Consider the following 17,671-nt stretch of genomic DNA (forward strand, 5'->3'; position numbering starts at 1 on the left):
TTGGCATTCACCTATGCATCTACGTGACATCTACGTGACCAACAGATAACTCCGTTTAAATAATTTGGATGGAAGTCTGACATTGCAACAATTTAGTTTATTAGGAATTAAATTGAAACTAAAAAACCAAATTAGATTTTTAGCCCATAAATATTCAACAACTAATTGATAAACCTTTCCTTTTATAAAACGAACACGAATTAAACGTGAGAATACTTTGCCTCTAAAAAGAAAAACACATATTTTCAATCAATGAGTTGTAGTTGGTCGAAAATGGCACGCCCTGAATCACTTAAGCTTCAATAGACCTGCCTTTGTGGACACAATGCGTTGACAATAAAAATATTCCTATTGCGTAAGAAAAATCATACAAATACATAAATAACTATAACCCACACATGCAGTCCAATCTTTTTTGGACCGTCTAGTCATGAAGATTATCACATTAAAAGAAATAATAATATAATAATATTAAAAATATAATAAATAATAAAATATTTGTTTCCTGAGTCGCATAACTCTAAAGCATATTCTACAACGTCTTCACTCACTCTGATACCAGAAACAGCGTGCGTGCGATGCCGGAAGAAACGACGTCGATCGACTACGTGATGGAGGCCGCATCTGGGCCGCACTTTTCGGGCCTGAGACTGGACGGCCTGCTACCCTCCTCCCCCACTTCCGATTCAACCCTAACCTCCGATTCTCTCCCCAATCAACCCTTCGTCATAGGTCACAAAACATTCATATTCATAAAATATTCTCTTCTTTCAATTTTTCAATTCTCGCGTTAAACCAATGCGATCAACTTGCAGGAGTCTCCGGCGGTACCGCCTCCGGGAAAACCACCGTCTGCGACATGATCATTCAGCAGCTTCACGATCACCGCGTCGTCCTCGTCAATCAGGCATGCATGCCAAAACCACTTTTTTTTTTTTAACTTCTAATTTAAATTAATAATAATAATAATAATAATAATAATAATAATAATAATATTCAATTTGTACTTTTTACAGGACTCGTTTTATCGCGGGTTGAGACCCGAAGAGCAGGAACGCGTTCACGAGTACAATTTCGACCACCCTGGTAATTTCAATTTCCGTTTCAACAAACTCTCTGCTTGAATCTAGTTTAGTTTTGGAGTAAACGCCCATTTTGGTGCCTGAATTTTGAAGGCTTTAATCGTCATATAAGTCTTTAAATTTAATTGCATATTGTCATTTTGGTCCCTACATATATATTAATATTATTACTTTGGTCATATATATATATATGTTTGACTTTTGGATTAATATGATTGTGAATTCAAACTTTCGTGAACTTTTGGACTAATAAGTCTTTTAACAATATATCAGTTTCAGGGATTAATATGATAGTGTTTTCTAAATTAAGGGACCAATTTGAGTGATTACTCTTTAGTTTAGTTTAGTTTAGTTCACTTAGTGGGTTCCATTTCTTTGTAGATGCGTTTGACACGGAGCAGTTGTTAGAGTGCATGAGGAAGCTTATAAGTGGCCAGGGTGTTCATGTTCCAATTTATGACTTCAAAAAGCACCAACGCTCTTCCGATAGCTTTCGCCAGGTTTTGAATGATGTCTTTTGGTTTTTGGTTTCAGGTGTGTTACTGTTTTAGGATTTTATTTTAGTTGACGTGGTACTCTTTGCTCAGGTTAATGCCTCTGATGTGATTATATTGGAGGGAATTCTCGTGTTCCATGATCAGGGTGTGCGGGATCTCATGAACATGAAGATCTTTGTTGACACAGGTTTGATGCGTTTGTACCTTAACCCTTCAACAATGATGTGCAATGTGTAAGGTTTTAAATTTGCAAGTGCGTTTTTGTCGCACATACCTTGATGTCGTGCACAATTGCAATCTAAATGTGGTTGTGGAGAGTCTGGAAACCTTGATGTTGTGGCTGGAATTGCAGTTGCGACCGATGTTTTCTAAAACCTTGGTCAACTGTGAGTTTATGAATTGTTTATATAAAAACAATAGTGCTACAGTTGCTAATTAATTGGGGCCTTTATTTCTTGTCTCCCGTTGAAATGTTCTGTTGCCTTTCTGAGAATGCTTGGTGAAATAAAAGACTTGAGAACATGCACGAATTGTTTGTTTTGTTAAGAATATGAAAGAAATAAACTTCTAGAATCAACTGGTACCCAGCATAATTTATGTGGCACTGAAGCCGTGGGGTGCTGAAGTTATCACAGTAAATTAAAAACTCATTGCCAATGCTCATGTTTATTGTTTGACTACTACAGTAAAGCAGGATGAATTTTCAATTGGATGGCTTATACGGATGGTTTTCTAGAAAATCTGTAGAAATAGAAGAGTAGAATGCATTGCATTCTTTTTAGTTAAATAAACGGGAAGATATTCCTTTTTAAACATATAGTGGTTTAAATTTTCTAACCAATTAGGCTTCCTTGTCTCATGAATGATTATACTTTGTGGATTGTAATGTATCTGGTATATGCTCAGTCACATGATATGAGGGTTTAGTTAACTTATTTGTTTATATGTTTCCTATGCTCATCACCATTCCATTCCTTTCATTTTGTGGTAAATTCTGTGGTTGGCATTTGTTTTAAGGTATAATATTGCATTCCTAGGAATGACATTCCCAAGAATACTATGACCTAGAATGTTATTTCTAAATAAAATAAAAAATATGTATGGCTAGATTTTAATATTCCTAGAAATATATTTTATAATTCAAATGATCAGAATAAAAAGTTTAATAGAAATGGAAGTTATATTTGGATTAGAAAATAACATCCCATCTTCCTATGCGAAATAGCTTTCCCACCACTCACTATGAGAATAAAAATTAAGTAGAACAAGGTGTTACTACTTTATTGGGCATGAACAGTACCTAAGAATATGGGTTATTGGTATATTACTTTTCCAAGATCACATTCCTGGAATAAATTTGTAAACATCAAAGCAAACACTTTTAGATTAGTATTTTATATGGTAATGGAAGCTCCTCCCACTGTGCCCTCTGTCTAATTTCATATGTGGTTATTAATTGCTTACAGATGCTGATGTGAGGCTTGCTCGTAGAATTAGACGTGACACAGTGGAGAGGGGCAGGGATATAAACTCTGTTCTTGAGCAGGTAAGTCCAATAATTTAAATAGTAAGCATGAGAAAGTTTGATGCTTGAATAGAGAGAGAATTTCATAGTCTTCCATGATTTGTCCCTAACTGCTTGTAATGTTGGTTTTGTAGTATGCAAAATTTGTTAAGCCTGCATTTGATGATTTTGTTCTTCCATCAAAAAAGTATGCTGACGTGATCATTCCACGTGGAGGCGATAATCATGTTGCCATTGATTTGATTGTGCAACATATTCGTACAAAACTTGGTCAACATGATCTATGCAAAATATATCCAAACGTGTATGTTATTCAGTCAACATTCCAGGTATCTGTAAACATAATGTGTCATTTTTTATTTTTCCACTTTTTTATTATTTAACTTTTGGGGAAAATTCAGTGGCACATCCTTAGTACTCATGAAAACAGACCGCATTACTTTACTTTATGAACCTTTACAGCCCCTTTACTTTATAATTTTTTATTGGTGGAAATGAAAAAAAAAAGAAAAAAAACTTAAAAGTTTTCTATTTGGTACTAGGATCTATAGAGATCGATACCAAAACTGCTTGACAAGTCATAGTTCATATATATACAAAGTGTTACGACACATTAATATGTATGAGTCTAAGAAAGGACTCTTGTCTTTGTCGCATGGTATGTCTAAGGCACAATCCCCTTACACTTGAGAGGAGAGCAATCACATGAGCAAGATTAAATAGAACATTATATGAGTGTCATAAGTGATTCTCGAGGTGACCATGGTATCTATAGTCCTTTGACTTAAGCCACTAATGTTCCTACATGGGGAGTTATATGTTTTAATACCATCAAATGCCACATGTAACAAGGTATCTGTTTATGTGGACTGCATTGACCCTTCGATGCTCAAGTGAAGATTTGTGCTTTGCTTGCAACACTAAGGTTTTATGCTACAAGAGGTAAAACTTTCACCTAATGGACTAGTCTTTCGGGCTTTAAGTCCTATCAACCCGTGCTTCTATTAAGAGTTGGGCATTGGGCTACAGAAGGGACTATCTATAGGCTAGATTAAGGTACAAAGAATATTGATAGGTGTGTGAAGCCATCAAAGAGAAAATGACTATTATCGGATTAGTGTGGATGGAGGGAAAGTTGTAGTGGATGTCAACTCTTAAAGAGGGTAGCAATGTTAAGAGTCCTACATTGAGTAGGATAAGAAGCTCCATATGGTACTTAAAGCATGAGGTTTTCTCACCTAATGGGCTAGTTTTTTTTGGTTAGGCTGTCATTTCTTTAAGTCCTAAAGTAAGCCCAATGTGTTGGTTTCTGTCATTATGGGGTTAAGAATAAGATGGTGATGGTAAATAAGGATTCTAACAGATTGGCTGAGATACAATACAAAGGGATGGTTAGAGAAAACTAGAGATCAATTTAATGGAAGAATGGTCTAGGGAAGAGATCTTAAACTCTTGAAATTTCTATGGTATAGAATGACCGTATTCATTCTTGTCAATAACCACTGTCTTTCTATATTTTACCCAGTTCTGTAATATAATGATTTGATTCATCTATATTTTGTTGGTTATGCTTATACATTTCAGATAAGGGGAATGCATACATTGATTCGTGACCGAGACATATCAAAACATGATTTCGTATTTTATTCAGATCGACTTATACGCCTGGTATTTATGCTTTGTAGCTCTGCTGAATTTCTTGCGTTCATTAGTTTTCAATACTTATGGTGCATAAGAATTATGATTTTGGTTATCAGGTTGTTGAGCATGGTCTAGGTCATCTGCCTTTCACTGAAAAGCAAGTGGTTACTCCCACAGGTAATCATTCGTCCTTGTCCTCACCTCAGTCCTTGCAGTTTATGTTCATTATAACTCCTCCTCTTGTTTGGGGATCAAGATTTATGCTTTGTGAATTGTAACATGCCGGTAATGAAGTGAGAGGTCGACAGTAGTTCATAAATGCAGGTTTATGTTTGCAGCACTAATTAACTGAAATGAGTTTTATATTGCAGGATCTGTCTATACTGGTGTTGATTTCTGCAAAAAATTGTGTGGTGTTTCAATTGTTCGAAGGTGAGCTTTGAACCAGGTATTAATTTTGGAAGGTGCAATGTAAATGATAGGGTACTATTAGAAATGCAATGATGGAACTAACAGTTCCGTTGTCTAATTGGATTAATGATCTTAGATTTAACTGGGGGCATGGTGTGTATACCGTTTTCAGCAAACATTTTGTCCCAGTGCAGTTATTTTCTTCAATTTATTTAGGCTATTTCCCTTGGGCTTATTATTTTTCATTGTTTTTGGATTATAGTGGGGAGAGCATGGAAAATGCCCTTCGTGCATGTTGTAAAGGCATTAAAATTGGAAAAATTCTGATTCACCGGGATGGAGACAATGGAAAACAGGTAAATGAATTATTTGGAACCCATGAAGTTGACTTATGTATAGCTTCTCTACTGATTTGGTTGGTGTTCGATGCTAAACCCTTTGCTTCTCTGAGCAGCTTATATATGAGAAGCTTCCCAAGGATATTTCAGAACGGCATGTCTTACTTCTTGACCCTGTCCTGGCCACTGGTAAAGATTTTAAATGTCCTACCACGATTTTTTCCCCACTTTATATATTTTTACCGCATCATATTTCAATAGGCATTTTTTCCTGAAATCCTTTATGGCTGCAGTTAATGCTCACAATTTTATTTGCATTTGATTTCATGGGAAAGAAACCCTATTAATGCTATGTATAAACAGAATAGCCAAGTAGCATGTTATGCTACTGGTATGAATGATAACTGTAAATGTAGAAATACTATTTTCTTGGAAATCAGCGATGCAGTAATGGATGATATAAATAAAATATAATTGAATTTGGCACAACATAGGCGTAAGTTTATTTCTATATTCTCTGCATAAGAAATCAGTGAAGCTGAAAGTGCTGACCCACTAAATTATTTCGTAACTACTATTTTTGGGATGTCTCACCTGTACTAGTCTAGTAGCTTCTACGGGCGATGTTTTGGTATCCTTATTATTATCTGGTGGTTGATAAAAAAAAGATAACATGTATAATTTCCATTTTAGGTAACTCTGCCAACCAAGCAATTGAATTACTCATTCAGAAAGGAGTACCAGAAAATCATATTATATTCCTGAATCTCATTTCTGTGAGTTAATTCTGATGCCTTCTATGCTGATATATAATCTTAGTTATTTGATTATCATTTCACACTGTTTACTGTTTACATATTGTGGGTCTTTGTGAATTCAGGCTCCCGAGGGAATCCATTGTGTGTGTAAAAGGTTTCCATCACTGAAGATTGTCACATCTGAGATTGACGTTGAATTAAACGAAGAGTATCGTGTTATCCCAGGTTTGGGTGAATTTGGTGATCGCTACTTCGGCACCGATGATTAATCCTGCAGTGTAACACAAGTTGGAGACACCTTTTGGGTAACAGCTCCCTGTATTGTAACGAGATTTTAAAGATTCAAAAAAACCAGCTTGATAGTGATTTGAGGACAATAATACCAATGCAAAACTCATATGTTGATACGCAAGAATGATTTCCGTATTATTAGATGTAGAGATCATTCCTAGAAAAGATGTTGCTCACAAATGAGATTACACAATTCTACTAATCTTGTTCTGCGAAGGCTGTGGAAAGATATTGTTAATACAATCTATAACTAATCAGATCTATCGTCGTCAATATATACAAACTGCTTGTTACCAGGTCTTATACATATTACATGAAGTAGATAAGCTGATGTTTATTTTTTTTATTTATTTTAAATGCAACTTGATTACACTCACAAAAGTTGAATTCAGATGAATTAGAAATTGTACATCTACATTGTGTAAAAAACAAAATAGGGGGAGTGATTGATGTTATTGCCTCTAAATGCAACTCTAGCAACTCAAGTCGTTGTAGAGAAATCGTACATTCATTTTGCACTTGTCAATTCGTTTGCTTGATCTTTTTTAACATTTGTTTTGTAATAGGAATAGAAATAAGTCAGATTTTAAATAGGAACTTATAATTTGGTTTTTTTAAAGTTTGATCTGATATAATCTTTTTAATAAAAATGAACAACGATTGTCATTGTAGGATTAGGGATTTTGGATTTACTTATTAACCTAGTTCTCAAAGGCTAGGAACTCTGAGTATGAGATTGGACTAGACTGAGCTAAACATTTTATATTTTATGAGATCGAGTCACTTACTAATTACTTAACACTAAACATAGTCACTCTTGAGCGAAGGTGATATGGAATTAATGATACTTAATACTTTAACTAAAAATTAAACAAGTGGGATACATATGATCTCACACGTTTGGTTTAGATTTTTAAAAAGGTCTATTTATTTAAAAAGGTTAGACTTAAAGTTTATAAAAAATAATTTAGTAGACTTGACAAACCATCTTATTTATCTATATAATATAATAAACCCTAAACCCTAAATCTTAAACCATCTTATTTATCTATATAATATAATAAAAAAATTAATATACATATATTATTAATAATATAAACAAACAAATAATTGTATTAGTATTAAACTGATTGCATTAAATAATTATGTCATTTTTTTTAAAATTATTAAATTTTGTTATAATTAATCAATAATCTGAAGGAGTATTGTACTTACCTTGCTGGTATTAGGCCGAGGTGATAACATGCCAAATTTGACCGAGATCATTTTATAATTTGACCTTGGACTGAGTACAACCAAGATCAACTCATGCCTTAATCCTGGACATTAAGTTTATTTGATAATCCAATTTATTTTATTACATCGAGATAAATCTCGATTAATTCAATTACAAGTAGCTTGTATAAGATAACCGTAAAAAATATTTATATCAAAAAAAGAAACGGACGTAACAAATGGTCTCTTCTACAGGTAAATACAGATTATTTTACAAGAGAAAAGAGAATGTTTTTCTAACTTGATCATCGTAATCATTTTTGCAAGTACTCCCATTGTTCTTGGACAACGAGGACTTCAGTGTCGATTTCAAAGGCCAATGATATTGGACGATCTCGTTGACTAATCTTACTCTGGTAAAAACATTTGGCACTAGAAGTGGTTCCAACTCGAAGCCAAGCTTGAGACACAACTGGAACATGTCAAAACGTGTCAAATATGGAAGATAGCGCAACTCTACGACGATTACTAGAACAAGTGGAACATATGCAACAACAAAATGTTACAATTATGGAAGCCATGCGCAAATAACATGAAGTCGATCTCCAACAGTTGCTCTTAGAGCCCAATGGCAACAACATCAACCAACACCATCTACAAATCAACCACCATCACCTACAAATCAAGTATTCATGTCCATCTATCTGAAGAAGGGCTTCATTCCTTTTCAGATCCTACCTATCACTCTAAACATGCCCTGACTCATCGATCCGAACACGTGCATAATCATAGTCAATCTCCCTAGAGCCGACAAAATGGGTCGTGACCCGTAGGCCAACCCGACCCACCTTGAAAACGGGTCGGTGGGGTCAAAATAAATAAAATTTTTATAGTAAGTGGGTATATTTCAACTCGACCCACCCGGGTTGAACTCGTGGTGGGCCGGGTAGCCCACCAACCCACTTTTTTTTTAAATTGAAATTTTATTATGATTTATAGTTAATTGTGTATAATGGAACATTGAAATTTTTTATTTTAGACTTTTATCATAATTTGTATTTAATTTTGTATGATGAGTTATAACTTATGACTATTAATGATGCTAATTTTATGATTATTATGTTAAGTTATAGTTAATTTGAAATTTTGAATTTTGTTAATATTTTTTTTTTAATTTTTGGTGGGTTGGTGGGCTGGCCCGTATAACCCACCAACCCGTGGTGGGCCAGGCCAGGCCAGAAAAATTTGGAGAAAATTAAAAGTGGGTCGGGTCGGGTTGGCCCATTTTTTAAGTGAGTCAAGGTGGGCCACCCATATGGGTCAGGCTACCCGTTTTGACAGCTATAAATCTCACCATATATTGGATTGCAATGTTATTCATCGACACCCTTTTGTAGATGGTATCATAGAAGTTCCACTCCCACCTAGTTGAAAAACATTAAATATCGAAAGATATGATGGGTACCTCAGATCCAGATGACATTGACGTGTATGTCACCCAGATCAATTTATATACCAATAATGATGCGATCATGTGTCGTGTTTTTCCCACTTCATTGAAAGGGTATGCTTTGAGTTGGTATATATTACCACCTAGATCGGTTGATAATTTTGACACATTGGTCTGACTCTTCTCGGCTCAATATGCTACAAGTAGACCTTGCCACATTACCTCGGCCGCGCTTTCTAACTTGCGACAACAAGATAATGAATCTTTACGACATTTTATGGAATGCTTTGCTGACGTTTCTATAAAAATTCGTAATCTCAATCCTGAAGTCGCTATGCATTCCATGCTCATGGCCTTGAAACCAGGACCTTTTGTAGATAGTCTTTGCTGACAACAACCAATAAGCATGGATCAACTCAAAGCACGGGGTGACTGGATATATTCAAATGGAGGAACATGCCAAGTTTAGAAACTAGGTACGAGATAGCATCCCTACCAAGGGAGAATTAGGAGGGAAAGACAAGCCAAAGACACATACTGATATCGAAAAGACCTCGTCAAGCGTGAGGTCCAAGGTGTGATTTTTATACTCCTTTGAACATGCCCCGTGTAAACATTCTAGAAGAAGCTAACCATGTAGATCTGATATCTCTGCCTCCACCGACACATAACCCAACTAATGCCGACAAGAGCAAGCATTGTTGTTACCATAGAAATTATGGTCATACAATAGAGGAATGTTGGACTCTCAAAGACAGAATTGAAGAATAAGCGAGGCAACTCGGACAATATATCCAGCGCAACCAATCATACCGAGGAAGTTTCCAAGGACGTGGCAGAGGTCGAGGACGTCATCAAAATTACCAAAGTTGATCAGATCAAAGCTTTCAAAATCAATCAGATTAGCGAGAGGAAGGTCAACAAACCACTAACAATGATAAGCAACAACTCACAAATAAAACTCAAGAAGGTAGTAACATCCGAGGAATCATAAATACCATCTCAGGAGGTTTTGTTGGAAGAGGAAGTTCTAATTCCCCTAGGAAACGACATCTGCACAATATTCGCAACATTAATAATGTTCTCAATTCAACTTTAAAAGTCAAAAAGACAACTCCCCTATCACATTCACCGATGATGATTATAAGGGCATTTGCTTGAATCAAGATGACCCCATGGTCATCTCGGTTGAAGTTACAAATTCGGAAGTGCAGAAGATGTTGATTGACCAAAGAAGTTCAGCTGACGTCCTATATTGGCCAACCTTCTTAAAATTAGACATTCCTCATCATATGATCCAACCATACTCAGAACCCTTGGTCGGTTTTGTAAGAGAAAGGGTACATACTCGCGGCTACATCGAGTTATTAACTTCTTTTTGTACAACACAAAATTCAAGAAGGATTTTGGTGAAGTATTTATTGGTCGATGCTATTACTTCGTATAATATCCTTATTGGATGACCAACTTTAAACCAATTTGGAGTAGTAGTATTGACACCTCATCTTACCATGAAATTCTCAGTCCTCAATGGGAACATGGTCACTATCAAAGCCAATTATCAAATAGCACGAAATGCTATGCCGAGAGTTTGAAAATCAACTTTGCCAAGCTCCATGTGAGACAACTTCTCTTCCAATCATGGCTCTTATTGATGTGGACGTCTTAACAGATTTAGATCCTCGAGTTGACATGCATGACCATAGACCGAGCCCTATTGACGAACTCTTCGAGTTTCAAATTGGAAAGCAACCAAATCAATGCACCAAGATAGAGAAACACATTGAAGCAAATATCCAATGTAAGATCATGTCAATTATACTTGAAAATGCTTATCTCTTTGCTTGGTGTAGTGTAGATATGCCTGGGATTGATCTCAATTTCATTTGCCACAAATTAGCAATTTGCAAGGAAGCTAAGCCTATATCTCAAAAGAGAAGAAAAATTAGAGGCGAAAGAAGAGAAGCTGCAAAGTCCGAAATGCAAAAACTTTTGGATGCCAATTTCATCAAGGAAGTCAAATATACAACATGGCTAGCCAATGTTGTCATGGTCAAGAATCCAATGGTAAATGGCGCATGTGTGTTAAATATACAGATTTGAACAAAGCTTGTCCTAAAGATGCATACCCTCTCCCTAGCATTGATAGGTTGGTAGATGGAGCTTCAGGATATGCCATGTTGAGTTTCCTTGATGCTTATTCCAACTATAACCAGATTTTGATGTACCCATTGATGAAGAATATACTACATTATTACAGAACAAGAAAATTATTGTTATCGAGTTATGCCATTTGGGCTTAAAAATGCAGGAGCTACCTACCAACAGTTGATGGACAAAGTTTTTGCCAATCAGATTGGGTCGTAACCTTGAAGATTATGTAGATGACATGGTCATCAAAACCAAGTCGGCTGAAGAGCATGTCCAAGACCTAGTAGAGATCTTTAAATAGATTAGAAAACATAACATGAGGTTGAACCCTGAAAAATGTGTTTTCGGGGTTCAAGGTGGAAAATTTTTGGGGTTTATGATCACTTGTTGGGGAATCGAAGAAAACCTGGATAAGTGTTAAGCGTTGATCAACATGCGAAGCTCGTAGAATCAGAAAGAGGAATTTGAAAAGAAGTATCAAACTATTGAAAAGCTGGCATTGGTAACCTCGGCTCGACGATTATGATCTTATTTCCAAAGTCATCAAATTGTGGTAAAAATTGATTACCTAATTAAGCAGATACTTTAGAAACCTGATTTGGTAGCACAAATGATAGCCTGGTCAATTGAATTATCTGAATATGACATTCGATATGAGAATTGAGGACCATTGAAAGCTTAATGTCTTACTGACTTTGTTGTCGAGCTCACACTTACTCCTGAACTAGAAAATGAATGATGCACATTACATGTTGATGGGTCATCCAATGTCAAGGGTAGTGGTGCTGATATTATACTTGAAGGACCAAATGAGATGATGCTTGAACTCGCCATTAAGTTTGATTTCAAAGCCACTAATGATCAAGCTCAATATGAAGCCTTGTTGGCAAGGTTAAGGTTGGCCAAGGAACTCGGTGTTACGAAATTTAAATTCTGCAGTGATTCTAAGTTGATAATGGAGCAAGTCGGGGGAAGTTATCAAACTAAAGAGCCACAACTTCAAAGGTATAATCTCTTGGTGTCTCATTTGACATCTTGTTTTGACAATTTCATAATTGAACACATTCCTAGAGATCAGAACATAAGGGCCGATTTACTATCTAAACTTGTTACTATTCAACGCCCTGGGCAACATAAAACTATTTTACAAGAGACGATTGTTGTTCCAAGTTATGATCTCACACCGATCTTAACCAATGATCTCGGCCAAAAAGATTGGATGATAGACATTTGGAAATACCTTAAAGATGAGATTTTACCAGATGACAAAGTTGAAGCCTCTAAAATCAAGACCAAATCTTGTCATTTCACAATTGAAGTTGATGAGTTATTTAAAAGAGGTTTCTTTACTCCTTTGTTCAAGTGTTTAAATGTTGATCAAGCTACTTATGTGATGGACAAGATTCATCGAGGTATATGTGGAATGAACTCTAGAGCTTGGTCAATGGCCACGAGGATAATCCGAGCAAGTTATTATTGGCCAACCATGAGATTAGATTGTAAAAGGTATGTACAAAAATGTAAACCTTGTCAAGAATTTGGAAATTTACTCAAATTACCACCAACTACTCTCCATTCGATGCTATCAGCTTGGCTATTTGTTTGGTGGGGAATGGATATTCTAAGTCCTTTTCCAATAGCTAAAGGTCAACTTAAATTCTTAATAGTTGGAATTAATTATTTCACGAAGTGGATCGAGGCCAAAGCCCTTGCAAAAATCACAGCAGTCAATGTCTAGAAATTCACTTAGAAGAAACTCATTTCTAGGTATGGTTTACCTCAAGCAATTATCACGATAATGGGAAACAATTTGTGGATAGAAACTTTGAGCACTTTCAGAGTCAATTAGGAATAAACCATAAAGTGACTTCAGTAGAACATCTGCAAACAAATGGCCAAGTTGAAGCGGCCAGCAAAATTATTCTTCGAGAATTAAAAAAATGGTTAGGAATTTCTAATAGTGAATGGGTTGAAGAGTTGCCTGGTGTATTATGGGCATACCCTGGCACACCACAGACGACAACTTAAGAAACTCCTTATAAATTAACTTATGGTGTTAATGCCATGATTCCATTTGAAGTTGGCGAGCCGAGCTATCGAAGGTTGACTTTTCACAAAGTGCAAAATGAAGGAGAGTTGAGAAGTGAGCTTGATTTTCTAGATAAGGTTCGAGAACTCGCTAGGATCAAAGAAGAGGCATGTAAACTCTGGGCTTCGTGAAAATATAATTCCAAGATGAAATCCAGGTCTTTTCACGAAGGAGATTTAATTTGGAGAGTTATTGAAGAAGCTAGGAAAGACACATCAACTGGAAAGTTCGCAGCAAATTGGGAAGGTCTTTTCCATGTGGTGGAATGTTTATAGAATGGTGCATACAGATTGGCCGAATTGAATGGCAAAGTTCTACCTAGAACTTGGAATGACACTCATTTAAAGTTTTATTACAGTTGATTGTGTAAACTCAGGTAATGTACTCTTTTTCCTACTTCGGTCTTCTTTCTCTTAATAAAAAAAGGGTTTTGGTTGAAGAGGTTTTAATGAGGCATACCTAGAGTTAATAATGACATTTCTATTATTATTTACATCTTCTCTAATACTTGTTCTATGCATTAAAATCTTTCCCTTTTGATCATTTTTTATTCTATCAAATAAAAAATATATCATATAATGAGATCGGACTAAACTAATCACCAATATATAAATTGGCCAAGTATGAGCCAACTCGATCAATAATTAACTAGATTGGCCGAGATCGAGCTAAGCTAATTATGATTATGTCAATTGGCCAAATATGAGCCAATTCGATCAATAATTCACTAGATTGACCGAGATCGAGCCAAGCTAATTATCATTATGTAAATTGGACAAGTATGAGCCAATTCAATCAATAATTCACTAGATTGGTCGAGATCAAGCCAAGCTAATTATCATTATGTAAATTGGCCAAGTATGAACCAATTTAGTTTGTGTTGGTTATCCAACTATAAGTCAATTTTATTACTAAATAATTATTTGTCTAAGTATTGTTTGTGGTTTGATTAAAAATAAAAGCAGATCCAAGTTATTGAGTTGGTTAATCAAGTTTTGAATTAACTTGATTTGTTTTGATAAGAATAAATAGTTAAACGAGTAAAAATGATAGAATTTTATTTATCTCGAAGAGGTAAGTATATAGACATACTAAAAATTTTCAATTATCATTAAAAATAGTCATTACATCATCAAAATACAAAATGATTAATATCATAGTAGCAAAAAATTTGAAACTCAAAGTAGTTAAGTATGATCAATCTTCAATCTCTCTTAAACATCATCCTCTCCATTGCTGCTAACATCTTCAGGAAGATCATCTTCATTGACTATTTTTCCTTCAAATATCTCTAATCAATATGAACTTCCCCAAAATCAATTCCTGGAGCAATAATTTTAACTTGCTGAATTGCTTTCGCAAACCCTCTCTTATGTTCAACAACTACTTGATATTCTATGGCCGCAAGTTCTTTACTTAATTCTTGACTTTTCTTGTCCAAATCTGAAATCCTCTTCATGTTAGTGAGTATAATATCTTGAGAAGTTTTGTCCTTTTCTTTTAATTCTTGAACTTCATTCTGTAATTTCTGAGCATGTTCTTCACTGTTTTTAACCTTTGCCTCCAACTTGGAGAATATTCTTCTTTGTGATTCCTTTTCTTCTTCCATTATCTTTATCTTGTTTAATAATTCTTCCACCTTAGCCAAGTAGGATTTATTAGATCTCACTGATATTTCGAAGGCCTTGGTGGTTTCTCCTAATTTCTTTTTCACCTCTACCAACTCAGCCTTCAACGGAGCAATTTGAGTGTTCTCTCCTTTTAACTTATTCATCTAAACAACATTCTTCTCCCATTTTTTCTTCCAGTGATCAACCATCAATATGGATCTCTGTAAAAATACTTGCACAAAATCCAATCCTTGCACTGGACCAACTTTTCAATCATTGCTTTATCAACAATATACATAGGGTCTTCTTTGTAAAAATTCTTTGCGGTGAGCTTTGCATTTCATAGTGATGTGACATCTGGAGACATACTTATATGATCTAGTCTCTCAAGAGGGTGGCTAGAATCATAGCTTTGATGCAACATCCTAGGACGAGCAAAAGGATCAACATGAGGTTTCCTAGTTTGTGGTTGAGGAGATGAAAATATGAGTTAGGCAATCAAAGCTTGCAGACTTGAAACCTGATCCTCTGAAGAACTGGTTGGAATGACCACATTTTTTGGCTTTGAACTCTACAACAATCAAAATTAAGTTAAGAATATTAGTCATAATAAAAATGAATATTGAAATTAAGTATATCATACTTACTGATCTGGAACCAAGGTCATTGGTAGACTTTTGATTGATATTTTCTTGACCGACTTCAAGTTTAGCCGTATCAATGATACTTACATTTGCCTCACCATCATGAACCAAACTAGTAGGTTGGTGATCAACCTTATGTTTAGGAATCTCGACATCAACAATTTGTTTTTTGGTCTCGGTTCTTTGTTTTTTCCCTCGATGAGTAGGGATGGGGTTCATGTCTGGAATCTCTATCTCTTCCGTGTTAAACTTGGCTTTTAATTCACGTCATTTACTCTTTCCCATAATTTCTGCACACATTAAAAATAATTAGTGACATTGTTAATAAATTTAGACACATAACTAACAATTATAAATATCGTGATTATCACTTACTTTCTAAATCTTCTCGAAGGTTTTTCGACTTAGAAAGTGACAGGATAGCTTCTAGAGATTGAGGTAATATTTGTAGTTTTTCTATATTCTTCACCTCGGATTGAGTTAGTTCTAAACCCTCTGTACTGGAATATTTTAGAGGCTGGGATTTCCAATAAAAAGGAAATCTTGGCTCACCCCTCAAATGGAAAATTGTATCCAAGCTCAGATCGTCACATACAAGATGAACCTTAAAGAACTCCTCCTTAACATTTTTGTAGGATTGGGTAAAAATTTGAAATAATCCTCCTTTGGAACTTCCACTTAAAGACACCCATGCAAAGGGTGCTTCACTAAGCTTCAATTGGTAGAAGTACATAAACCTAGCTAAACTTAATTCAATACCTAGAACCGAGCATAATATTTGAAAAGTCTGCCGAAAACCCCAACTATTTGGGTGTAATTGACTCGGAGCCACATTAATCTTTTTTAAAAATTCATATTCAAAAGGAGTAAAAGGGATTAATATGCCTAGGTCTTTGAACAGACAGTGATACATATATATACAAGGCAACTAAAATGAATGGGCAAGAAATACTCGTTTGTTAAGAGAACGCGGTTCAATAATAATTTGCTCTAGAAGAGGAGGTAGACCAAATCTTAACTTGTGTTGTAATACAGTCACTTCTATCATAGACTTTAACTTACTACAGTACTTGCCAATGTCCCCTCTAACCCATTCAAACCTAGGGGTGAGAATTCTAGGATGGGAGTCATTCTTGTTATTTCCACCTCTATGGCGAACCTTCAAAGTACTAATATTGGTATCGGGCTTTGTACCCTTTCCCTATTCAATCTTCTTATTTTTATCCATTAGTGTGACCCTATCTAGACTTGGAGAAGAAGAGAAAGCTTCGTCATTACTTCTATCCCCCAAAATAAAAAAAATAGAATAAAAAATCGAATAGGAAATGTTATGGCTAATACCTTCAGATGTGGTGAACTTGTAAAATCTTCTCAGCTTCAAAAATGACAGATGCGGAGGATAAAAGCAAAGGAAGGAGTATTCAAAAATGGAAAACCCAACGATAATGACTATTACTGAAATCCTTCACTTAATGTAGTCACTTCGCACCCCCTCCAGCACAACATACGCCTTTTTGGGTTTTGCACTTTTAAATGAGGGGTTATCATTCCCAGGAGTTATGAAATGAAAAGACACATTTCAAAATCCATTTTAAAAATTCAATAATTGTGACGATACAAGTTAGGGAGGTGTAACGCTTCCTAATTTATTGGTTAATAAGTGTAATGTCATGATTAGTTATAACTATTAATGGATATAATCATATGTAGCCTTTCATTAACCTTTTTCGCTCCCTCTAGTGCTCAGAGCTTGTAGGGCTTATGTACTTACCTTGTTGGCATTAGGCCGAGGTGACAACATGCAAAATTCGACCGAGATCATTTTATAATTTGACATTGGACGGAGTACAACCAAGATCAACTCATGCGTTAATCTTAGACATTAAGTTTATTTGATAATCCAATTTATTTTATTATATAAAGATAAATCTTGGTTAATTCAATTACGAGTAGCTTGTGTAAGATAGCC

At 35.3% G+C, this 17,671-nt stretch overlaps 1 protein-coding gene and 1 long non-coding RNA gene across 2 annotated transcripts; one reads left to right on the plus strand and one right to left on the minus strand.

Annotated features, from left to right (window-relative positions):
• Positions 1-510: 510 nt before the first annotated feature.
• On the plus strand, positions 511-6,855 carry LOC109819323 (uridine/cytidine kinase UKL1, chloroplastic). The gene is made up of 14 exons (XM_083072372.1): positions 511-732; positions 816-907; positions 1,017-1,086; positions 1,464-1,582; positions 1,670-1,766; positions 3,046-3,125; positions 3,239-3,433; positions 4,689-4,772; positions 4,862-4,922; positions 5,117-5,177; positions 5,419-5,512; positions 5,611-5,683; positions 6,188-6,270; positions 6,375-6,855. The coding sequence occupies exons 1-14, from the start codon at positions 579-581 to the stop codon at positions 6,519-6,521; spliced, it is 1,410 nt and encodes a 469-aa protein (XP_082928498.1). The 5' UTR covers positions 511-578; the 3' UTR covers positions 6,522-6,855.
• Positions 6,856-14,572: 7,717 nt separating this feature from the next.
• Positions 14,573-17,385, minus strand: LOC145957041 (uncharacterized). The gene is made up of 3 exons (XR_014433471.1): positions 17,044-17,385; positions 15,706-15,992; positions 14,573-15,629 (listed from the first exon to the last, which is right to left on the minus strand). It is a non-coding gene; the product is annotated as an uncharacterized LOC145957041 (long non-coding RNA).
• Between the last annotated feature and the right edge of the window lie 286 nt (positions 17,386-17,671).

Source organism: Cajanus cajan, chromosome 4 (assembly GCF_000230855.2).
Source record: "Cajanus cajan strain Asha chromosome 4, NIPB_CcT2T_4, whole genome shotgun sequence".
NCBI lineage: Eukaryota > Viridiplantae > Streptophyta > Magnoliopsida > Fabales > Fabaceae > Cajanus > Cajanus cajan.

Bases quoted from the DNA above. Each gene is read 5' to 3' on its own strand.
- LOC109819323 (XM_083072372.1), top strand. From the start codon at position 579: ATGCCGGAAGAAACGACGTCGATCGACTACGTGATGGAGGCCGCATCT. The intron at 4,923-5,116 runs GTAATCATTCGT...TTTATATTGCAG, and splicing joins GCAAGTGGTTACTCCCACAG to GATCTGTCTATACTGGTGTT. The intron at 5,684-6,187 runs GTAAAGATTTTA...TTTCCATTTTAG, and splicing joins TGACCCTGTCCTGGCCACTG to GTAACTCTGCCAACCAAGCA.